The 24,837-nt window shown below is 37.6% G+C and overlaps 2 protein-coding genes and 1 long non-coding RNA gene across 6 annotated transcripts in view; 2 read left to right on the forward strand and 1 right to left on the reverse strand.

Annotated features, from left to right (window-relative positions):
* Positions 1 to 15,528, reverse strand: part of tes (testis derived transcript (3 LIM domains)) — a 133,892-nt gene extending 118,364 nt beyond the window's left edge. The window contains exon 1 of the mRNA XM_062547672.1: positions 15,387 to 15,528. Coding sequence (XP_062403656.1) covers positions 15,387 to 15,413 — 27 coding nt within the window. The 5' untranslated portion in view covers positions 15,414 to 15,528. The remainder of the gene's footprint in view (positions 1 to 15,386) is intronic.
* Positions 15,529 to 16,955: 1,427 nt separating this feature from the next.
* LOC134093942 (uncharacterized) lies at positions 16,956 to 20,741 on the forward strand. 4 transcript variants are annotated; one of them, XM_062547278.1, is made up of 9 exons: positions 16,956 to 17,180; positions 18,294 to 18,316; positions 18,630 to 18,714; positions 18,829 to 18,919; positions 19,732 to 19,820; positions 19,901 to 20,028; positions 20,124 to 20,175; positions 20,406 to 20,503; positions 20,593 to 20,741. In XM_062547278.1, the coding sequence occupies exons 2-9, from the start codon at positions 18,301 to 18,303 to the stop codon at positions 20,739 to 20,741; spliced, it is 708 nt and encodes a 235-aa protein (XP_062403262.1). In that variant the 5' UTR covers positions 16,956 to 17,180; positions 18,294 to 18,300. The 4 variants fall into 4 exon arrangements, with proteins under 4 accessions (XP_062403262.1, XP_062403260.1, XP_062403261.1 ...); XM_062547276.1 differs by having other exon boundaries at positions 16,956 to 17,153; XM_062547277.1 differs by lacking the exon at positions 16,956 to 17,180 and adding an exon at positions 18,120 to 18,159.
* Positions 20,742 to 23,864, forward strand: LOC134093943 (uncharacterized). Its single transcript, XR_009940394.1, has 4 exons — positions 20,742 to 21,100; positions 21,683 to 21,729; positions 22,231 to 22,379; positions 22,559 to 23,864. It is a non-coding gene; the product is annotated as an uncharacterized LOC134093943 (long non-coding RNA).
* The last annotated feature ends 973 nt before the right edge of the window (positions 23,865 to 24,837 follow it).

Consider the following 24,837-nt stretch of genomic DNA (forward strand, 5'->3'; position numbering starts at 1 on the left):
CAACCGTTTAACGTAGAAACTTCATTCAAACGTTGTTGCGTAGGTCTTGCTTATGCCATGCCTGCTTTGTATTTTTCAACTTTGTAACTTTTATACTTTTTAAACTATTAGTTAAAAACTATTACAATTTCCCCCATAGACTTAACATTGCTCATTATGACATCACGGCAGCAATTAGAATCTTAGGCCAGGTGGCCGGCCACCTGGGCACCAACTGTCAGTTTCTCTGGCTTTAAGCATACAGTCTCTCAGAAGACTACATATCCTGTTAACTGTTTCCTCTGTCCACAACTGTTTCAAAATAAAAGTCCTCACTGCAATAATACACTATTAAATCATTTAACCATTGAAACTACTCAACTATTGAACTGTTCAACCATTCCAACTGTCAGTTATCATCCACTATGCCTCCAGTCAACTACATGAAACCTCCATGTACCTAGCAACCAACATAGCAACCATTAAAATTAAGCGTTTATGACCGTTTCCATAGCAACCAACATGATTATACTGCAGTAACTTCTTTATTCCTGATAGTGGCCACCATGGATACCCTAGCAACAAATGTTTCAAAATAAAAGTCCTCACTAGCAAGTTAGCTAGTTAGCATGGTTAGCATTGTTAGCATAGTTAGCATTTTTAGCATAACTGCAAAAAATCATCAACTAAGTTAGCTAATCAACCTGGTTAGCATTGTTAGCATAGTTAGCATTTTTAGCATAACTGCAAAAAATCATCAACTAAGTTAGCTAATCAACCAGGTTAGCATTGTTAGCAAATTTAGCATTGTTAGCATAGTTAGCATTTTTAGCATTGCTGCTAGAAATCATTGGTTAAGTTAGCTAATCAACCTGGTTAGCATTGTTAGTAAAGTTAGCATTGCTAGCATAATTAGCATTTTTAGCGTAACTGCTAGAAATCATTAGCTAAGTTAGCTAATCAACATTTTAACATGAATAGAAATCATTAATTAAGTTAGAATTGGAATGTTTCATCTTTAAACAGTCTACCTTCACACTATCAACTCTCTGTAAACTATGCAACCACCATGTTTACCCTAGCTACACCTTAGTAACCATATCTACATTATCTATCTATTTCTGCATTTTCATGCACTAGTAATTCCTTGGAATTGCATTTCTAGTTTAACTAATGATTTCTATTCATGTTAAAGTGTTAACTATGGTAACAATGATAACCAGGTTGATTGGTTAACTTAGCTACTGATTTCATGCAGTTATGGTAAAAATGTTAACTATGCTAACTATGCTCACAGTTCTAACCAGGTTGATTAGCTAACTTAGCTAATGATTTCTAACAGTTATGCTAAAAATGCTAACTATGCTAGCAATGCTAACTATGGTAACAATGTTAACTTAAACTAACATTGCTTACCAGGTTGATTAGCTAACTTAACTGATGATTTCTAGCAATAATGCTAAAAATGCTAACTATGCTAACAATGTTAAATATGCTAACAATGCTAACCAGGTTGATTAGCTAACTTAGTTGATGATTTTTTGCAGTTATGCTAAAAATGCTAACTATGCTAAACATGCTAACCAGGTTGATTAGCTAACTTAGCCAATCATTTCTAGCAGTTATGCTAAAAATGCTAACTATGCTAACCATGCTAACTAGCTAACTTGCTAGTGCAGATTTTATTTTTAAACATTTGTTGCAAGGGTATTCATTGTGGCCACTATCAGGAAACAAGAAGTTACTGCAGTGTAATCATGTTGGTTGCTATGGAAACGGTCATAAACGCTTAATTTTAATGGTTGCTATGTTGGTTGCTAGGTACATGGAGGTTTCATGTAGTTGACTGGAGGCATAGTTGATGATAACTGACAGTTGGAATGGTTGAACAGTTAAATAGAGCTCCCCAGTCCCGCCCCTCCTCCGAGAGAGGTGCTTGTCCGGAAGTAAAATTCTCATTCATTTCTCCCATTGACTTCTGGAAAAATTCGGATATAAAGAGTTTTAGACCATGCCTTAGGCTAACCAGCTACGATGTGACTCATAAGCATATAACTTATAATTTCGAGTGAAAAAATGAACAGAAAATGTAAAAAAAGCGAAAGGTACAAGACTGTGTACATATCTTAAATTCCGAGATAGAGAACTCAAATCCCAGGATGCTTTGCAAACGTACACACATTTCCAACATTTGCAGCCTAAAGATAGTTTAACATGGTTCCATATTAATCTGAGAAAAGAAGATGATTACTTCCTACCGTTTCCATTGAGTAAATTCAACCTTCAAGATGAGAAAACCGTTATTTTTCGGAAGACCACACATCGGTCCTGATCAGCCCTGCAGCCATTTTAAGTTTTGAAGTTCCAGCGAGACGAAGCTGGACGATAGGCGCGGGAAAAGCTGAGAACAGTTTGTTTGGCATTGCCATGGCAACGGCGATCTCTACCAATCAAAGGCTCTGCTTTCACCAGTTTTACACGTTAGGGTGTCGGGTAGTGTAGTACTCTCTCGTTAAATCGTGAATAAAGCATTGTTTTCTCAAAACAAGGTTGATGCCCCCATTAACTTTTGACATCTATATGAGCAGGTATAATCGCTTAGTCACATCGTAGCTGGTTTTAAGTCTACCATGGACGGTTACGATGTTATGGCTTATTCTCCAATTGTCAATGGAGAAATTGTATTGGATTTTTACTTCCGGACAAGGCTGTGGGCGGGACTGGGGAGCTCTATAGTTGAGTAGTTTCAATGGTTAAATGATTTAATGGTGTATTATTGCAGTGAGGACTTTTATTTTGAAACAGTTGTGGACAGAGGAAACAGTTAACAGGATATGTAGTTTTCAGAGAGATTGTATGCTTATAGCCAGAGAAACTGACAGTTGATACAGGTGTAATCAATTTAATTTAAGAGCCAGAGTGTATATGCTTGAAGCCTGAGACAGAGTAAATAATTTAAAAGTTGAATGTAGTCTAATTAATGTTGATAGACAGAGAGTTTATTGAATGTTGATAGACAGTTTAATGGGTGGATGAGTGAATGGTCTGAAGAAGATGAATGGATAGAAAGTTGGATGGAATGTGCCTTATATTCTTGTAGAATGGAGAGACACAGCTCTACTGAGAGTAGTGGATACAGATACAGGTGTAATCAATTTAACTGGCTAGTCTTAAGAGAGCCAGGGTGTGCTCTTAAAGCCTGAGACAGAGTAGATTGTTTAAAAGTTGAATGTAGATCGTCTAATTGATGTTGATAGGCAGACTGTTTAGAATGGGTGGATGAGTGAATGGTTTGAAGAAGATGAATGGATAGAAAGTTGGATGGAATTAGGAAGACTTATGTTGATACAGTTGATACAGGGGAACAGAAAATGTAGTCTCAAGAGAGCCAGTGTGCCTGAGAGAGAGAGAGCTGCTGCACCTGGACTGGCCACCTGGCGTAACATTCTAATTGCTGCCTTGATGTAGTCTAATTAATGTTGATAGACAGAGAGTTTAATGGATGTTGATAGACAGTTTAATGGGTGGATGAGTGAATGGTCTGAAGAAGATGAATGGATAGAAAGTTGGATGGAATGTGCCTTATATTCTTGTAGAATGGAGAGACACAGCTCTACTGAGAGTAGTGGATACAGATACAGGTGTAATCAATTTAACTGGCTAGTCTTAAGAGAGCCAGGGTGTGCTCTTAAAGCCTGAGACAGAGTAGATTGTTTAAAAGTTGAATGTAGATCGTCTAATTGATGTTGATAGGCAGACTGTTTAGAATGGGTGGATGAGTGAATGGTTTGAAGAAGATGAATGGATAGAAAGTTGGATGGAATTAGGAAGACTTATGTTGATACAGTTGATACAGGGGAACAGAAAATGTAGTCTCAAGAGAGTCAGTGTATGCCTGAGAGAGAGCTGCTGCACCTGGACTGGCCACCTGGCGTAACATTCTAATTGCTGCCGTGATGTCATAAAGGGTAATGTTAAGTCTATGGGGAAATAGCTCAATGTTAAATCTATGGGGAAACCGTTTTTTAATTAATAGTTTAAAAAGTATAAAAGTTACAAAGTTGAAAAGTCATAGCACACATGTCCTAAGTAAGACCTACGTAACGCAGTTTGAATGAAGTTTCTATGTTAAACGGTTCAAGCTGATTTGCGTGCGTTAGAAGAATAACTAGAAATGCAATTCCAAGGAATTACCAGTGCATGAAAATGCAAAAATAGATAGATAATGTAGATATGGTTACTAAGGTGTAGCTAGGGTAAACATGGTGGTTGCATAGTTTACAGAGAGTTGATAGTGTGAAGGTAGACAGTTTAAAGATGAAACATTCCAGCTCTAACTTAACTAATGATTTCTATTCATGTTAAAATGTTGATTAGCTAACTTAGGTAATGATTTCTAGCAGTCATGCTAAAAATGCTAATTATGCTAGCAATGCTAACTTTATTAACAATGCTAACCAGGTTGATTAGCTAACTTAACCGATGATTTTTAGCAGTAGTGCTAAAAATGCTAACAATGCTAAATTTGCTAACAATGCTAACCAGGTTGATTAGCTAACTTAGTTGATGATTTTTTGCAGTTATGCTAAAAATGCTAACAATGTTAACTATGCTAACCATGCTAACTAGCTAACTTGCTAGTGAGGACTTTTATTTTGAAACATTTGTTGCTAGGGTTTCCATGGTGGCCACTATCAGGAAACAAGAAGTTACTGCAGTATAATCATGTTGGTTGCTATGGAAACGGTCATAAACACTTAATTTGAATGGTTGCTATGTTGGTTGCTAGGTACATGGAGGTTTCATGTAGTTGACTGGAGGCATAGTGGATGATAACTGACAGTTGGAATGGTTGAACAGTTCAATAGTTGAGTAGTTTCAATGGTTAAATGATTTAATAGTGTATTATTGCAGTGAGGACTTTTATTTTGAAACAGTTGTGGACAGAGGAAACATTTAACAGGATATGTAGTCTTCTGAGAGACTGTATGCTTAAAGCCAGAGAAACTGACAGTTGGTGCCCAGGTGGCCGGCCACCTGGCGTAAGATTCTAATTGCTGCCGTGATGTCATAATGAGCAATGTTAAGTCTATGGGGGAAATGGTAATAGTTTTTAAGTAATAGTTTAAAAAGTATAAAAGTTACAAAGTTAAAAAATACAAAGCAGGCATGGCATAAGCAAGACCTACGCAACAACGTTTGAATGAAGTTTCTACGTTAAACGGTTGAAGCTGAATTGGCTGCGTTAGAAGAAGAAGTTTAATAATAATAACTAGAAATGCAATTCCAAGGAATTACCAGTGCATGAAAATGCAAAAATAGATAGATAATGTAGATATGGTTACTAAGGTGTAGCTAGGGTAAACATGGTGGTTGCATAGTTTACAGAGAGTTGATAGTGTGAAGGTAGACAGTTTAAAGATGAAACATTCCAGTTCTAACTTACCTAATGATTTCTATTCATGTTAAAATGTTGATTAGCTAACTTAGCTAATGATTTCTAACAGTTATGCTAAAAATGCTAATTATGCTAGCAATGCTAACTTTATTAACAATGCTAACCAGGTTGATTAGCTAACTTAACCGATGATTTCTAGCAGTAATGCAAAAAATGCTAACTATACTAACAATGCTAAATATGCTAACAATGCTAACCAGGTTGATTAGCTAACTTAGTTGATGATTTTTTGCAGTTATGCTAAAAATGCTAACAATGCTAACCATGCTAACTAGCTAACTTGCTAGTGAGGACTTTTATTTCGAAACATTTGTTGCTAGGGTATCCATGGTGGCCACTATCAGGAAACAAGAAGTTACTGCAGTACAATCATGTTGGTTGCTATGGAAACGGTCATAAACACTTATTTTTAATGGTTGCTATGTTGGTTGCTAGGTACATGGAGGTTTCATGTAGTTGACTGGAGGCATAGTGGATGATAACTGACAGTTGGAATGGTTGAACAGTTCAATAGTTGAGTAGTTTCAATGGTTAAATAATTTAATAGTGTATTATTGCAGTGAGGACTTTTATTTTGAAACAGTTGTGGACAGAGGAAACAGTTTAACAGGATATGTGTAGTCTTCTGAGAGACTGTATGCTTAAAGCCAGAGAAACTGACAGTTGGTGCCCAGGTGGCCGGCCACCTGGCGTAAGATTCTAATTGCTGCCGTGATGTCATAATGAGCAATGTTAAGTCTATGGGGGAAATTGTAATAGTTTTTAACTAATAGTTTAAAAAGTATAAAAGTTACAAAGTTGAAAAATACAAAGCCCACATCGCGTAAGTAAGACCTACGCGACAAAATTTGAATGGAGTTTCTACGTTAAGCGGTTGAAGCTGAATTGCGTGCGTTAGAAGAAGAATAATAAGAAGAAGAAGACCGAGGAAGAACAGTACAGTGCATTTTCATGCACTGTAATAAGAAGACTTGGAATAACAGTACAGTGCATTTTCATGCACTGTAATAAGAAGAAGAAGCCTAGGAAGAACAGTACAGTGCATTTTCTTGCACTGTAACTAGAAAAGCATTTCCTGAAGGAAATACCAGTGCATGGAAAGTCATTGCAAGGATTATGCTAGGGCACTTAAAGTGATTACTAAGGTGTTGCTAGGCTAAATAAAGTGGTTACTATTCTATAAAAAGTGGTTACTAAGTTGGTTGCTAGGGAAATCACGTTGGTTGCTAAGATGGTTGCCAGGGTGTCATTATGGAAGTGGTTGCTAGGTTGTTAAGTAATTATAGTGGTTGCTTTGCTATAAAAAGTGTTATTTTAAATATAGTTTTGAAAAGTTATTGAAATTGGGAGAAATAGAGAGAGTGATAGGGAAAGTGAGAGGAAGTGAAGAAAAAGAAGTGAAAGAAAGTGGGGATGACAAGTGAGCTATCCAGTTCAATGGAAAGACACACAGAGAAGAAGTTCCATTGAAGCTGCTGAAGTCAGTGAGAGAACACTGGCAAAGTTGATTCCATTCTATTGATTCCATTCTATTTCTTTAAAAGCTAATTATGATGTCACAAAGCCAATGTTAAGTCTATGGCAAACTTAAGTTTAGTTTTTATTCAATATCTCAAAAAGTAAAAGTCATAGAAATATGAAAAGTAATAGACTGAAATTTTGATGCAAGAGCTACGTGACAAAGTTTGAACCAAGTTCCTACGATAAGCGGTTAGAGTCAAATTAGGGCCTGGAAGAATAATAATAAGAAAAAAAATAAAAACTAGAAATGCAATTCCAAGGAATTACCAGTGCATGAAAATGCAAAAATAGATAGATAATGTAGATATGGTTACTAAGGTGTAGCTAGGGTAAACATGGTGGTTGCATAGTTTACAGAGAGTTGATAGTGTGAAGGTAGACAGTTTAAAGATTAAACATTCCAGTTCTAACTTAACTAATGATTTCTATTCATGTTAAAATGTTGATTAGCTAACTTAGCTAATGATTTCTAGCAGTTACGCTAAAAATGCTAATTATGTTAGCAATGCTAACTTTACTTACAATGCTAACCAGGTTGATTAGCTAACTTAACCGATGATTTCTAGCAGTAATGCTAAAAATGCTAACTATGCTAACAATGCTAAATTTGCTAACAATGCTAACCAGGTTGATTAGCTAACTTAGTTGATGATTTTTTGCAGTTATGCTAAAAATGCTAACTTCGTAACCATGCTAACTAGCTAACTTGCTAGTGAGGACTTTTATTTTGAAACATTTGTTGCTAGGGTATCCATGGTGGCCACTATCAGGAAACAAGAAGTTACTGCAGTAAAATGATGTTGGTTGCTATGGAAACAGTCATAAACACTTCATTTTAATGTTTGCTATGTTGGTTGCTAGGTACATGGAAGTTTCATGTAGTTGACTGGAGGCATAGTGGATGATAACTGACAGTTGGAATGGTTGAACAGTTCAATAGTTGAGTAGTTTCAATGGTTAAATGATTTAATAGTGTATTATTGCAGTGAGGACCTTTATTTTGAAACAGTTGTGGACAGAGGAAGTAGTGAAACAGGATCTGTAGTCTTAATGAGATTGTATGCTTAAAGCCTGAGACAGAAGGTGCCTCTCATAGCGTTTACGCGTCCTCTCTCGCTCCTCACTGATCTACATAAAGAATGATGGAGCGGCAACAATGGGATAGTCTAGCCCTTCTTCTATCTTTCTTTATGTAGATCATTGAGGATCGAGGAGCGAGGGAGGACATATAAACGCTGCTTGAGAGGGACCCACAGTAAATACTTTAAAAGTTGTATGTAGATAGTCTAATTAATGTTGATAGACAGAATGTTTAATGGATGTTGATAGGCAGATTGTTTAATAGATATTGATTGACAGTTTAATGGGTGGATGAGTGAATGGTCTGAAGAAGATGAATGGATAGAAGGTTGGATGGAATGTGCCTTATATTCTTGTTAAGAGAGACACTGATACAGCTCTCTGAGAGTAATTGACACAGGTGTAATCAATTTAACTGGCTAGTCTTAAGAGAGCCAGAGTAGGCTACTCTTAAAGCCTGAGACAGAGTAAATAATTTAAAAGTTGAATGTAGATAGTCTAATTAATGTTGATAGACAGAGAGTTTAATGGATGTTGATAGACAGATTGTTTAATAGATGTTGATAGACAGTTTAATGGGTGGATGAGTGAATGGTCTGAAGAAGATGAATGGATAGAATGTTAGATGGAATGTGCCTTATATTCTTGTAGAATGGAGAGACACAGCTCTCTACTGAGAGTAGTGGATACAGATACAGGTGTAATCAATTTAACTGGCTAGTCTTAAGAGAGCCAGCCTGAGACAGAGTAGATTGTTTAAAAGTTCAATGTAGAGCGTCTAATTGATGTTGTTGATAGGCAGACTGTTTAGAATGGGTGGATGAGTGAATGGTTTGAAGAAGATGAATGGATATAAAGTTGGATGGAATTAGGAGGACTTATTTTGATACTGTTGTGCGCAGAGGATACAGGGGAACAGAATATGTAGTCTTCAGAGAGGAGCCTGAGAGAAACTGACAGTTGGTGCCCAGGTGGCTGACCAGCTGGGGTAACATTCTAATTGCTGCCGTGATGTCATAATGAGCAATGTTAAGTCTATGGGGAAAATGGTGATAGTTTTTAACTAATAGTTTAAAAAGTATAAAAGTTACAAAGTTGAAAAATACAAAGCACATATGGCATAAGCAAGACCTACGCAACAAAGTTTGAATGAAGTTTCTACGTTAAACGGTTGAAGCTGAATTGCGAGCGTTAGAAGAAGAAGTTTAATAACTAGAAATGCAATTCCAAGGAATTACCAGTGCATGAAAATGCAAAAAATAGATAATGTAGATATGGTTACTAAGGTGTAGCTAGGGTAAACATGGTGGTTGCATAGTTTACAGAGAGTTGATAGTGTGAAGGTAGACAGTTTAAAGATGAAACGTTCCAGTTCTAACTTAACTAATGATTTCTATTCATGTTAAAATGTTGATTAGCTAACTTAGCTAATGATTTCTAGCAGTTATGCTAAAAATGCTTACTATGCTAGCAATGCTAACAATGCTAACCAGGTTGATTAGCTAACTTAACCGATGATTTCTAGCAGTAATGCTAAAAATGCTAACTATGCTAACAATGCTAAATTTGCTAACAATGCTAACCAGGTTGATTAGCTAACTTAGTTGATGATTTTTTGCAGTTATGCTAAAAATGTTAACTATGCTAACAATGCTAACTATGTTAACCATGGTAACTAGCTAACTTGCTAGTGAGGACTTTTATTTTGAAACATTTGTTGCTAGGGTATCCATGGTGGCCACTATCAGGAAACAAGAAGTTACTGCAGTATAATCATGTTGGTTGCTATGGAAACGGTCATAAACACTTTTTAATGGTTGCTATGTTGGTTGCTAGGTACATGGAGGTTTCATGTAGTTGACTGGAGGCATAGTGGATGATAACTGACAGTTGGAATGGTTGAACAGTTCAATAGTTGAGTAGTTTCAATGGTTAAATGATTTAATAGTGTATTATTGCAGTGAGGACCTTTATTTTGAAACAGTTGTGGACAGAGGAAGTAGTGAAACAGGATCTGTAGTCTTAATGAGATTGTATGCTTAAAGCCTGAGACAGAAGGTGCTTCTCATAGCGTTTACGCGTCCTCTCTCGCTCCTCACTGATCTACATAAAGAATGATGGAGCGGCAACAATGGGATAGTCTAGCCCTTCTTCTATCTTTCTTTATGTAGATCATTGAGGATCGAGGATCGAGGGAGGACATATAAACGCTGCTTGAGAGGGACCCACAGTAAATACTTTAAAAGTTGTATGTAGATAGTCTAATTAATGTTGATAGATAGAATGTTTAATGGATGTTGATAGGCAGATTGTTTAATAGATATTGATTGACAGTTTAATGGGTGGATGAGTGAATGGTCTGAAGAAGATGAATGGATAGAAGGTTGGATGGAATGTGCCTTATATTCTTGTTAAGAGAGACACTGATACAGCTCTCTGAGAGTAGTTGACACAGGTGTAATCAATTTAACTGGCTAGTCTTAAGAGAGCCAGAGTATCTTAAAGCCTGAGACAGAGTAAATAATTTAAAAGTTGAATGTAGATAGTCTAATTAATGTTGATAGACAGAGAGTTTAATGGATGTTAGACAGATTGTTTAATAGATGTTGATAGACAGTTTAATGGGTGGATGAGTGAATGGTCTGAAGAAGATGAATGGATAGAATGTTGGATGGAATGTGCCTTATATTCTTGTAGAATGGAGAGACACAGCTCTCTACTGAGAGTAGTGGATACAGATACAGGTGTAATCAATTTAACTGGCTAGTCTTAAGAGAGCCAGCCTGAGACAGAGTAGATTGTTTAAAAGTTCAATGTAGAGCGTCTAATTGATGTTGTTGATAGGCAGACTGTTTAGAATGGGTGGATGAGTGAATGGTTTGAAGAAGATGAATGGATATAAAGTTGGATGGAATTAGGAGGACTTATTTTGATACTGTTGTGCGCAGAGGATACAGGGGAACAGAATATGTAGTCTTCAGAGAGGAGCCTGAGAGAAACTGACAGTTGGTGCCCAGGTGGCTGACCAGCTGGGGTAACATTCTAATTGCTGCCGTGATGTCATAATGAGCAATGTTAAGTCTATGAGGGAAATGGTGATAGTTTTTAACTAATAGTTTAAAAAGTATAAAAGTTACAAAGTTGAAAAATATAAAGCACATATGGCATAAGCAAGACCTACGCAACAAAGTTTGAATGAAGTTTCTACGTTAAACGGTTGAAGCTGAATTGCGAGCGTTAGAAGAAGAAGTTTAATAACTAGAAATGCAATTCCAAGGAATTACCAGTGCATGAAAATGCAAAAAAATGTAGATATGGTTACTAAGGTGTAGCTAGGGTAAACATGGTGGTTGCATCGTTTACAGAGAGTTGATAGTGTGAAGGTAGGCAGTTTAAAGCTGAAACATTCCTGTTCTAACTTAACTAATGATTTATATTCATGTTAAAATGTTGATTAGCTAACTTAGCTAATGATTTCTAGCAGTTGTGCTAAAAATGCTAATTATGTTAGCAATGCTAACTTTACTAACAATGCTAACCAGGTTGATTAGCTAACTTAACCGATGATTTCTAGCAGTAATGCTAAAAATGCTAACTATGCTAACAATGCTAGATTTGCTAACAATGCTAACCAGGTTGATTAGCTAACTTAGTTGATGATTTTTTGCAGTTATGCTAAAAATGCTAGCTATGCTAACAAAGCTAACCATGCTAACTAGATAACTTGCTAGTGAGGACTTTTATTTTGAAACATTTGTTGCTAGGGTATCCATGGTGGCCACTATCAGGAAACAAGAAGTTACTGCAGTATAATCATGTTGGTTGCTATGGAAACGGTCATAAACGCTTAATTTTAATGGTTGCTATGTTGGTTGCTAGGTACATGGAGGTTTCATGTAGTTGACTGGAGGCATAGTTGATGATAACTGACAGTTGGAATGGTTGAACAGTTAAATAGTTGAGTAGTTTCAATGGTCAAATGATTTAATAGTGTATTATTGCAGTGAGGACTTTTATTTTGAAACAGTTGTGGACAGAGGAAACAGTTAACAGGATCTGTAGTCTTAATGAGATTGTATGCTTAAAGCCTGAGACAGAAGGTGCCTCTCATATAGCGTTTACGCGTCCTCTCTCGCTCCTCACTGATCTACATAAAGAATGATGGAGCGGCAACAATGGGATAGTCTAGCCCTTCTTCTATCTTTCTTTATGTAGATCATTGAGGATCGAGGAGCGAGGGAGGACATATAAACGCTGCTTGAGAGGGACCCACAGTAAATACTTTAAAAGTTGTATGTAGATAGTCTAATTAATGTTGATAGACAGAATGTTTAATGGATGTTGATAGGCAGATTGTTTAATAGATATTGATTGACAGTTTAATGGTGGATGAGTGAATGGTCTGAAGAAGATGAATGGATAGAAGGTTGGATGGAATGTGCCTTATATTCTTGTTAAGAGAGACACTGATACAGCTCTCTGAGAGTAGTTGACACAGGTGTAATCAATTTAACTGGCTAGTCTTAAGAGAACCAGAGTGTACTCTTAAAGCCTGAGACAGAGTAAATAATTAAAAAGTTGAATGTAGATAGTCTAATTAATGTTGATAGACAGAGAGTTTAATGGATGTTGATAGACAGATTGTTTAATAGATGTTGATAGACAGTTTAATGGGTGGATGAGTGAATGGTCTGAAGAAGATGAATGGATAGAATGTTGGATGGAATGTGCCTTATATTCTTGTAGAATGGAGAGACACAGCTCTCTACTGAGAGTAGTGGATACAGACACAGGTGTAATCAATTTAACTGGCTAGTCTTAAGAGAGCCAGCCTGAGACAGAGTAGATTGTTTAAAAGTTGAATGTAGAACGTCTAATTGATGTTGATAGGCAGACTGTTTAGAATGGGTGGATGAGTGAATGGTTTGAAGAAGATGAATGGATATAAAGTTGGATGGAATTAGGAGGACTTATTTTGATACTGTTGTGCACAGAGGATACAGGGGAACAGAATATGTAGTCTTCAGAAAGATTGCCTGAGAGAAACTGACAGTTGGTGCCCAGGTGGCTGAGCAGCTGGAGTAAGATTCTAATTGCTGCCGTGATGTCATAATGAGCAATGTTAAGTCTATGGGGGAAATTGTAATAGTTTTTAACTAATAGTTTAAAAAGTATAAAAGTTACAAAGTTGAAAAGTCATAGCACACATGTCCTAAGTAAGACCTACGTAACGCAGTTTGAATGAAGTTTCTACGTTAAACGGTTCTAGCTGATTTGCGTGCGTTAGAAGAAGAATAATAAGAAGAAGAAGCCTAGGAAGAACAGTACAGTGCATTTTCATGCACTGTAATAAGAAGAAGAATAGGAAGAACAGTACAGTGCATTTTCATGCACTGTAATAATAAGAAGAATAGGAAGAACAGTACAGTGCATTTTCATGCACTGTAATAAAAAGCCTAGGAATAACAATACAGTGCATTTCCATGCACTGTAATAATAAAAAGAAAAAGCCTAGGAATAACAATACAGTGCATTTCCATGCACTGTAATAATAAAAATAAAAAACTTTGGAATAACAATACAGTGCATTTCCATTATTATTATTCTTCCAGGCCCTAATTTGACTTGAACCGCTTATCGTAGGAACTTGGTTCAAACTTTGTCACGTAGCTCTTGCATCAAATTTTCGGCCTATTACTTTTCATATTTCTACGACTTTTACTTTTTGAGATATTAGATAAAAACTAAACTTAATTTTGCCATAGACTTAACATTGGCTTTGTGACATCATAATTGGCTTTTAAAGAATTAGAATGGAATCTACTTTGCCGGTGTTCTCTCACTGACTTCACTGACTTCAATGGAACTTCTTCTCTGTGTCTCTCCATTGAGCTGGATAGCTCACTTGTCATCCCCACTTTCTTTCACTTCTTTTTCTTCACTTCCTCTCACTTTCTCTATCACTCTCTCTATTTCACCCAATTTCAATAACTTTTCAAAACTTTATTTAAAATAGCACTTTTTAGAGCAAAGCAACCACTATAATTACTTAGTAACAACCTAGCAACCACTTCCATAATGACACCCTGGCAACCGCCTTAGCAACCCACTTGATTTCCCTAGCAACCAACATGATTTCCCTAGCAACCAACCTAGTAACCACTTTTTATAGAATAGTAACCACTTTATTTAGCCTAGCAACACCTTAGTAATCACTTTAAGTACCCTAGCATAATCCTTGCAATGACTTTCCATTGAAAGTCATTGCTAAGATTATGCTAGGGTAATTAAAGCCTGAAATGTGGCTTGCGACACAGGAAATCACATTGTCACGCAACAGGTCGGGCGCGTCGAGTATACTTCTAGCGTTAGTCAGAGGGCTCCACCAATGTGCCTGAATGAAAGCTTAGGGTGTCCTCTTTAAAGTGATACTACACTCAATATTATGCAACACTGACTGGGTTCAACCAGAATATGCACCAGGTGTCATGCGATTTATTGTAGAGGGTGGTGTAGCCTACTTCATTAGGTGATAACCACTAAAAAGCTACAAGGTCTATCATATCAAAACATAAACTAGGGATGTGTAGGTATAAAAAAAATCACAACTAGAATTTGCCCACCAGATGTACCGGTAGCCGGTCTGGCCCATGGACTAGTAGGCTATATCAACAAACACGTCTGAGCATGCGCGACTCAAATGAGGCTGTGACCGCAGCGCCACATCAGATTCATGTTTGGTATGAATGCAAACAAAGCGCGACGCAGCAGGAATATGCGGAATACAGATACAGACGCCACGTTTGCGGTATGAATAAGCCTTTAGCTGCATATGATAGCCTAGGCCTACTACCTAAAGGGTAGGCTACTTATGCCAAGGTTGTTTCCGTGGTCCCCAAAACCCAAACCTTAAGAGAATTGGGAGAACGCTCTGTTAACCAAAACACAGCCTCGCCGACAATGGACGTAATTTCCGTCAGAAACACTTTTCAAATACTGGACACACTCAAAAAATGTTCGCTGGTAGAGCGGCTCATTCTTCGATAACACCCAACACTCATCCCAAACATTAGCCGACCTTTCACACTGTGTAGCCCACCAAATTAGACTTGAACTATTTGCGCTGGGGTGGGAGTAAGACAACCTAGTCGGTCTCCAGGTTTGGACAACTCGTAAGTGGTAGCTTTATTTAGTCCCTCAATTATCAAGAGTAGCCTAAGTCAATGCGAATGTGGAGATTGAAGTGACCTATAACTCACTTGTCAGATAATCACCCTCTCATATTTTAACCAAGGAAGGTTATATAGCCTACCTTTACTGAAATGGTAAAGCGTAACTGAAACATTACCTTTTTCATTTCCTTCTGTATTTCCATCTTCTGTGTCGCTCTGCAATATGTTGAAGAATTGGAAAAAAAAATACAAAAAGTTATATCCTGCCTTACTTACGGTGTGAATGCAAAAGCTATTCAGTTCACTTCCGCTAGATAAAATGCTTGGGCTACTCCCATTTCTTTTCTTCCGCTGTAAAATGAGCATTTGGTCACCGCCATAGACATATATGGTCACCGCGGTAAAGTTGGGTTTTCGACACATTCCAAAAATCCATTCAACACTGGCTACGGGTTACGGGGTCTCATTGTCACTGTCAAACCAACTTTGATGTACTGATAAAAGGTCTATTTCTCAGATTTCGGGTAAAGGTAGGTTAAGGGTGGGGGAATTTTTTACATATATATATTTTATAGTAATTTAAGGCAACACCATAGACATTTTACTCTCGGGGTCCCCTACAGTTTGGAAACAGTAATTTCTTCTACTTCTGTCGTAAAATATGCCGCATTCACATACGTCGCTACCCGCCCATATCAAAGATCCTTAAAGCAACACCATGTAAGTTTTGCTCTCGGGGTCCCCCTACAGTTGGGAAACGGTAATTTCTTATATATGTCGTAAAATCTGTCACGGTTACACCAGAAGCAAGTTAGACATAGCGTACAGTATAGGCTAGACTTGAGGCTGCACATTAAATATTAAATTATGTGGTAGCCTTCTACGATACCAGTTATGTGATACATTTGTAAAACTAGGCTTTCAGCTCAGGTCTGTGCACGTTCTCGGTATTGGGATGATGTTGGTCATTGTTGGTCAATTACTTATTTAAAAAAAAAACGATTATTTATGAGCAATAGCGTAGCCTAATCTAGGGTGGTCATTTTTAGTGTCTTTATAACATAAAAAAAAAAAAAAATCGATGGTCACCAGATATTGTATTCTATGGTATTCACGTCCATAGTGGCATTTGCACGCCCAAAATGTTTGGAGAGGCAGAGCTCTTATAATATGATGACAGAATCTTACACGTGATAACTTTGTTTTTCAAGAGAATTGTTTGGTCAGTAGCCTATAGGCGGTAGATTTACACGTTGAGCTATAACTAGCACACATAACCAGCTCCCGTGCAGTTTGGTTGGCAGCATGATGGCACTAGAATCTAGTGACTAGATGACAGAGCTAGGATACACGTGCTTTTGTTGATAAGCCTGCAGGAGGAGTTCTCACGTCTTGGGCAAACTCGGACTGCCTGCGTTGCGTGTGAAATGTAGGCTATAGCTATTCCAGGTAGCCTAGCCCATAGCATGCATTTCAGCATATCATCATATGAATATAATTTCATGGGTTTTATTTTTTTCAAACGCCAAAAGATCACGTAGCTCATGTTTATAAGGCATCAACTGTCTATTCAACGCTCGCACAGAATTTGAGGAAGTGGTGGGGGAAGTGTGCCCTATATGCCGTAAAGCAGTCGAATTTTGTAGTTCTTTGGTTCGTACCGGTTCGTACCCGAACCCCAAAAGGTTGAAAAACTCCATGGTGTTGCTTTAAGGCAGAGCAAGATACGTCGTCGTAGGGTATTTCTCAAAGTCAAGGATTGCTCCTTCCAAGCCACTTTTTCAAGGACGTTACGTCATCAAATCTCGTCAAGCACTGTTCCAAAGTCAAGGATGCTTTGAAATTCTAGCAAGTACTGAGTCCATAGTTCTGAGAATTTCGGAGAATTTTGGAGGATGCATCGATGGATCCTCGGAGTGAAGAAATAACCCACAATCCTTTGCGTATGAACAATTAGACATTTTCTGACGGTGCGGTTTAAAAAAAAGAGAGAGAGGGAGATGGAAAGTAGATGCAAAGAAGCAGTGCGTGTTAATGTAGGCTAAATATGATTTATCAAGTGTTTTGTTAATGCCATCGTATATTTGCTCAGGCAGGCATTTATATCAAGTTATTGTGCATATTCATCATAAATGCATGTCAATGTGCATGAACAAGTTGTGATAGACTTGTTATTAATTTATCTCAGAATTTCGCCCAATACAAACTTTGTAGAAGTTTAAAATTACCGTTGCTGTTGCCAATTACCGGTATAACTTTCCATTGACACTAACATAATCATAAACTACGGATTGTGATATGTGAAGACCAAGTCGAATGTGGAAATACTGTAGGCTACTCCAAAAAAATGATTTAGAGGAAAGTGCAGCCGCAGTTGTCGGAACTCCTGTAAAAGCAGCACAATTTCCACGGTTCTAATTAAGCGCGCAGCCGGAACCGTGCACAATTGACGTGCACTTCCACACTCGCTAGGCTGTTCCATTGCATGTGATCTTGACGGCTGGAGAGGGTACTGGGAAGGTGTGTAGCCTTGTCTCTCTAGCACTCGACTTGAAAGAAAGCATTCTATCAAGGACGAGCTCTTGACTTTGAGAAATACCCCATTAGTGCAGCAGATTAGTGAAAAAATCGTTCACTTTGGTATAGAAGCATGAAATTTGGTACAGATACTCTCTAAGGGCCATTATTCTGGAAAAAGCCGCTGGCCACTCAAAAATTCAATATGGCGGCCATTTTTACGACATGTAACGGCACATTTCTCTAAATAAGTTAAGATAATACCTCTCATCAAATTAATTAAACAACGCTGTATTTGTCCCTGGGGATTGCATTTCAAGTACCTGCCTATCTCTTTGTCTGTCTACTGTTGTGCAATGACCTTTGGTTTTCTCCTTTTTTTCAATATGGCGGCCATTTTTACGACATGTAACGGCACATTTCTCTAAATAAGTTAAGATAATATCTCTCATCAAATTAATTAAACAACGCTGTATTTGTCCCTGGGGATTGCATTTCAAGTACCTGCCTATCTCTTTGTCTGTCTACTGTTGTGCAATGACCTTTGGTTTTCTCCTTTTTTTCAGTTTCAAGATGTCCACTGAAAGAAGTATCCTTAAATAGCCATGTAGGCTACTAATGAGGCCCAACTAAATTGGGGATAACTTGTTTCCCCATGATTGTGTTTCATGCTTCTTGATCTCACACAGCCAATACGACTCTACTGTTGATGTGCAGTTATCAGCATAGCAGTCATTTATTTTGATTGATTGACATATCAATTCAGGAAATCCATTTGGTAATTTGTAGTATTGCCGCCTAGGTGGGGGTACTACAAAGGTGTGTGTGTGTATGCCATTAGTACAGATGGAGTTGGTATACGACCAGTCATTTTGTGTTTGCCACACTTGACCTTTTGGTAGATGCAATGATACAGTTTCTATTCTGTAATGGGTTCAAACAGAAGGACATTTGCCTCATGTTGGCGTCAAAGGGACATAAAATAAGGTGTGTTGCTTCCTCGCATATTATTGCTGTTTCTGGGGTTCTCACAACTTAAGTACAGTCTATTGCTAAAGAGTGTGCTCTTATGTATATTGTGGTTGTTTTGTGACCTAACAGTGACCGACATTTAAGAAGACTATTGAAGTTGCTGGGGCTGAGGAGGAGAAGCCCACAGAGACCACTCAGAGAAATCCGTGAGGCTGTGCAGGTAAAACAGCCAGTGACATTACCTTACCGTAAATCCTCAAACTGTGGCCAGGATCTTTTATTTACTTAGACTATGCAAAGCACAGGCCTTTATTTGGGGTGGGCTTGTATTTGGGACGGGCTTGTATTTGGGACCTCTATTCTTATTAGGCTTCTGTTTTGTAATTTAAGCCTAATTGTCATTTTATTCTTAAAAATAAAGTAAAAGGCTACTCATGAAATAACAACTTGCAAGATTCACCTTCATGACCAATAACAAGTTCTTGTAGATAACAGTATGTTTTCTAATATGCATTGTACCGTGAGATGTGTTTCATTCAGAGTGGATTATATTGTTAAATGCTGGGGCTGATGGGCACTGAAATCTGGGCGGTATTTGATGGTTCACTTTTAAGTTTCATGTCGTTTATTGCGAGACAAGACAGCTGCTTTCATTCATTCTGACTGTTCTGTATAAAGCCTGTGGCCTGTGGAGATTAGGTGTTTACCGAAGAAGTGTTGTAAAGGTTGACTGGACAATGGCTTCTGTTGCACAGTGGTACATCAACCTTTACTGGATAGTTAGCAGCACTACATTAAATAAGACACATACCCTTTTCTTATCTGTGCCTGCTGTTACTCGGTCTGATGCACCCTTCCATTAGCCCAGCTTAGCATAGATTGAGGTTATTAGAACCAACTAGCCTATAGCTCCCAAAATGGTGAAAAAATAATTCCAAACAATCAAAACAAAATGTGTTAATGCATTGTGCAAAAAAGTTCTGCTTGTCCATGCAATGGTTATAATTAATACTTGATGTATTCAATTTCCAGAGCGAGATGAGACACTGGTCACCTGACCAAGGCATCAGAGCCATGCTTAAACGTGTTCGTGATGTCAGAGGAGTGCGGCCTTGCTACAGGTTAGTGATGTAAATGTCACCAAGCACTTTGTCATGTTGCCTTCGAATGTCATTTATAAGTACAGTATCTGTCAATGTAGGACTGATGTTGCTGAAATTATGCGTGATGTGGATGCAAGTGGCCTGCAGAGAAGGAGTCCAGGCAAAAAAAAAATCCAAAGGAGGAACTACTACAGCTCTGGACCCAATGACACCTGGCACATAGATGGTAATCCCTTTCATTAAGATGATCAAATGTTTACATTTTAAAATGCAACTACAGTATAGTATGCATTACAGACAACCCTATATTTTGTCTTGCAGGTAATGATAAGCTGAAGTTCTTCGGGATGTGGGTACATCTATGCATTGATGGGTAGGTGAATTGTACACAACTATTGCTTGTGCTGTGTCATAAGGTACATTACAATTATAACTCTATTTCACATCTGCCATGACACTTGTGACTTCAAAGTATTATATAAGGTGAGACTCAAATATAGTGCTATTGTAAGAGTATGGTAAAGCTGGTTACTATGGGCAACATTCTGTCGGAGCTGGCTTTCCTTATGTGCATGGATGTGTGCATATCTTTTTTTCTCTCAGGTTTTCTCGCAGGGTTCTGTGGCTGAAGGTTGGCACTTCAAACCGCAAGCAAAGATTTGTGGCAAGATACTACTTTGACGTTGTTGTGGAACTGGGAGGTATGTAATGTCTGCTGGAGGTATTGAGTCTGGCGAAAGCTTTTGAGGTCACAAAAATACTCACAAAAAATATATTTTTATATGCTAAGGATGTCCCCGATTGATCCGGAGTGACAGGGGAAAGGAGAACCTTCTTGTTGGTGAAATGCAGACGGCATTTCACGTACGACAACTTGGGGACCAGGCATGGCAATGTTTCAGGATGGGCACATCAGTTCACAACCAGGCAAGTTTTTAAATGAAGAGGTGAAGCATCACAGTGGTAAACATACCACTGTCCCAACCCTTGTTTAAAACATGTTGCCAGCATCAAAATTGAAGAAGTATATATACACCAAATGTCATCTGTATTTTTCAAGATTTATATTTTGTCTAGGTCGCTTTTCCAACTAAATATGGCATTCAACATTTGTTCAGTATTTTATCACATTCAGTTGTTATTAGTATTTTACACAACGTCCCAGGTTTTTTCTTTTTTGGGGAATGTATATCAACCGTGTGGAGAATGTTTTTCATTATTGTTCTGTTTAGAGAGCCGAATCCTTCAATAGCATATTGAAGCGGACGTGGATCAAGAAGTGGCTGACAAGATTTGAGGTACTATTAGCCTAGGACAACCCAGACGAACCTATTAGAAAAAGTTAGTTTGCTCTGCAATTCAAGCTGGCAAGGTGCTTTATATGATGACGGATAGAGCAGTGCACTCAACACAATCAATGGCTGCGCTGATGACTGACCTCAAACAAATATACCTACAGTATATTTTATTAATAGCATTTAAACCCAGTAACCGAAGAATGATTTCATTGTTGCAGTTATGAAACTATTTGAGAGTTTAAAACCAATTGTCAAGGGTTAAAGCCATTTTGAAGTGATCTTACCTATGTCTACAGCCATCAATGTATAATTTAGGAGTGCATGTTTTTGGACCACACAAGTTTTTGATTGCCTATTGTGGGGAAATTCCTACCTACAGCACAATAAATCTAACACCTCTGAAATTGGTGTTTAACATGTTCAGTTGTCTAACCTTTTGTTAACATAATTGCTGAAATGTAAGTTAATTTACAGGTTTCCACTCTAAAGTTTTCCTCTGATCATGTTCATTTATAATGTCTTACCTTAAACTCACTTAATGGCAAAATGAGTAACCTTATGTTCTTTTCTTATCACATGCAGGGCATGATGGAGTCTGGCATCCTCAAACTGGACAACCCTGTACACATGTAGGCCAAAGCTTCTTTCAAATGAAAATAGCTTATACAGTTACCTCCATAAGTATTGGAGCACATATTTAAGTTGACTTTAAAGAGGAATCATCTTTTGGAAATGGATCTTAATGCTTTAAATACAAAACAAACCTGAGGAATATCCAACCTTTAAGGGCATCAATTTTCTTTGTGAATGAACAATGCATCATAAATAAATAAATAAATAAATAAATGTTTTCCTTAAAATACCGGGGTCATAAGTATTGGAACCAATATGCTAACCCTGTGTTAAAATTCCCAGAGGCAGGCAGATTTTGTTTATTTTTTAAATGCCAGTTATTTCATGGATCCAGCATCCTATGCACCCCGATAAAGTCCCTTTGGCCTTTGAAATTAAAATAGCCCCTCATCACATACCCTTCACCATACCTAGAGAATGCAATGGTTTTATTTCAGTTAGCCTATTAGATGGCATTGAGCTCAATATATATATTTTGTCCATTTCTTTTTCAATAGAAATTGCTTGCAGTATACACATCTGCCATTGCTTCAGGAAGACTTAAACCGTGAACGAACAGTTTGGAACACGCACGACATCAGAAAACAACGGCACGCGCCAGGTCCATTCGGGAAGCCAGATGTCATGTTCGACTCCCCACCTCCTGGTATTATCTTGAATTTCCCCTTGGGGATCAATAAAGTTATCTATCTATCTGTTAGAACATTTGGTTGATTATTTAATACTCTTCTATGAATGCATACTCACCATTAATGCCCAATTATTTTTCCTCACTCTGAAGAAAATGTTCTGAAAGACCACCATTTGCCTTTTTCTCCCCTACAGGCTTTGCTAATATGCTGTGCCCAGTTGATGATGACCTTCTCGACTATTCACTACAAATGCATGTCAGTGAAGAAGACGAACACTTACAGGTCGCAAACCAAGAGTTTCGGGAACTGTGTGGGGCCATTTTAATCAACAGCGGTTTTCCGCACACCCTAAATGGTTGCTTTGCTGCTTACCTTAAATTAGTTGAGAATATTACAAATTTGATGATACAATACAGGCTGCAAACACCCTGTACATTTGCTGAGGCAAACGAATTATATGAAATTCTGTTGAGGGATAGAGAGTAAATAAAAAGGGGTCTGGGTTGTAATCAATTATGACATGCTCTTTATTAAAGTGGATTCTGTTGCAAGATCAGTGGTGGACGAAGTACATTGATTATGTACTTAAGTGAAAGTATAGATACCTTGTGTCAAATATTACTTGAGTAAAAGTGAAAGTACCCACTTTGAATTTTCACTTAAGTAGAAGTATAAAAGTATTTGCCTTCACATATACTTAAGTATTAAAAGTAAAAGTACTTCAATGAATTATGGTTCTAATGGCTTAATTATAATTATAATTTATCATTTCCACATCAAAGCTCCTGCTAAATCAGCTTACCGGTATATAAGGTGAACTACTAATGCCACTCTTCAAATAGTTTCTTACATTTCTCTATTTGCTTAGAAGCTATCTACAGTGGGGAGAACATGTATTTGATACCATGCTGTAGTTGCCTAAAAAAAGAAATATAAAATCATCATTTGACAATTGATCTTAATGCCTTAATTCAAAAAATGAGTAAAAATCAAACTGCAAACAAACAGATTGCCATGGTAGTTTTTCCAGTAGGCCTATTAGCCTGCCTGTTTGATGCTCATTGAGCTCAATGCAGGCCTATACTGGAAAAAGCACCATGCCAATCTCTAGTTGTGGTGAAGGGTATGATGATGTGGGGCTATTTTAATTCCAACGACCAAGGGAATGGGAAAAGGGAATTTATCAGGATGCATATATCCTGGATCCATGAAATAGCTGTCCTTTAAAAATAAAAATCTACCTGCCCCTGTGTTAAATTCCCATAGGGTTACATAGGGGCTCAAATACTTCCTTCCCCCTAGCATTTAGGAAGAACATTTATTTATTTACGATACATTCTTCAATCACAAAGAGAATTGGTGTCCTTAGCCCCCCCTTAGCCCCCCCCCCCCCATTATGATAATAATGACAACGTAATTTTGTTGTAGAAAATACATTTGTTAAGAACTATGATGCTGTTTGATTAATTTATAAATGGTACACTGTCACTTTAAGACTTGCCGGCTGCCCTTTATAAAGCGGAGATATCAGTTATCAATGCACTCTCTCCCTTTCATCCATGCTCACACGTTCCCAATTATGTTATGAGTAACGTTATGAGTAACAAACGCGTAAATTAGATTTGCTGCAATAGAGATTTCAAAGAGTAGGCTTTCATCTCTATGTAACATTGATATTGACATTGTAAATGTAAACGTTCTCTAAGAAGAGTGTTAGTTTGCAGTAATGTTAACCATTTTGGCAAAAAATGGAACGAGAGGGTTTTCATAAATATAACGGAGTAAAAGTACGAATTTTCACTTAAAAATGTAGTAAAGTCAAAGTACAAAGTCTCACCAAATATAAATACTTAAGTAAAGTACAGATACATCAATATGCTACTTAAGTACTGTAACGAATTACATGTACTTCGTTACTGTCCACCACTGTGCAAGATTGACATGCTCTTCATTAAAGTGGATTTTTTTGCAGAGGCATTACTGCTGGACATTATTGAACACACACAGGACAATGCATCCATATAGAACAAATTGGAATTCTTTTAATTATTTAAACTATGATTTCTGGTGTAGACAGATCCTGTACTGTACTAAAACAATCAGGAAAACACTTTCACACTGACAGCATTTATCTTCCAATTTAAAATGGAAACAAACAAGTCATCAAAATACAATAATAATCAAATACCAAACCTTTATGCTACCACTTGTAACCGTACCGCTTCTCCAAGTCTAAGCCGAGCTCAGACTTGAGTATGTGAACTACTGTGGATGCAGTGGGTCTTGAATTGGGGACATAATCCATTAATGCATGCAGAAAATGGTACCTTTCTCCAAGGTGAGCGAGACCATGAGGTGGGGCTTTGGCTGCCATCAGTATATTCAACTCCCGTTGTTTTTTGATATTCCATGCCAGTGACCCAGTGAAAAGCTCCAGATATGTGGCCCCTAGGGACCACATATCTGTCTGGC

The sequence above is a fragment of the Sardina pilchardus genome, chromosome 10 (genome assembly GCF_963854185.1).
Source record: "Sardina pilchardus chromosome 10, fSarPil1.1, whole genome shotgun sequence".
NCBI classification, from domain to species: Eukaryota; Metazoa; Chordata; class Actinopteri; order Clupeiformes; family Clupeidae; genus Sardina; species Sardina pilchardus.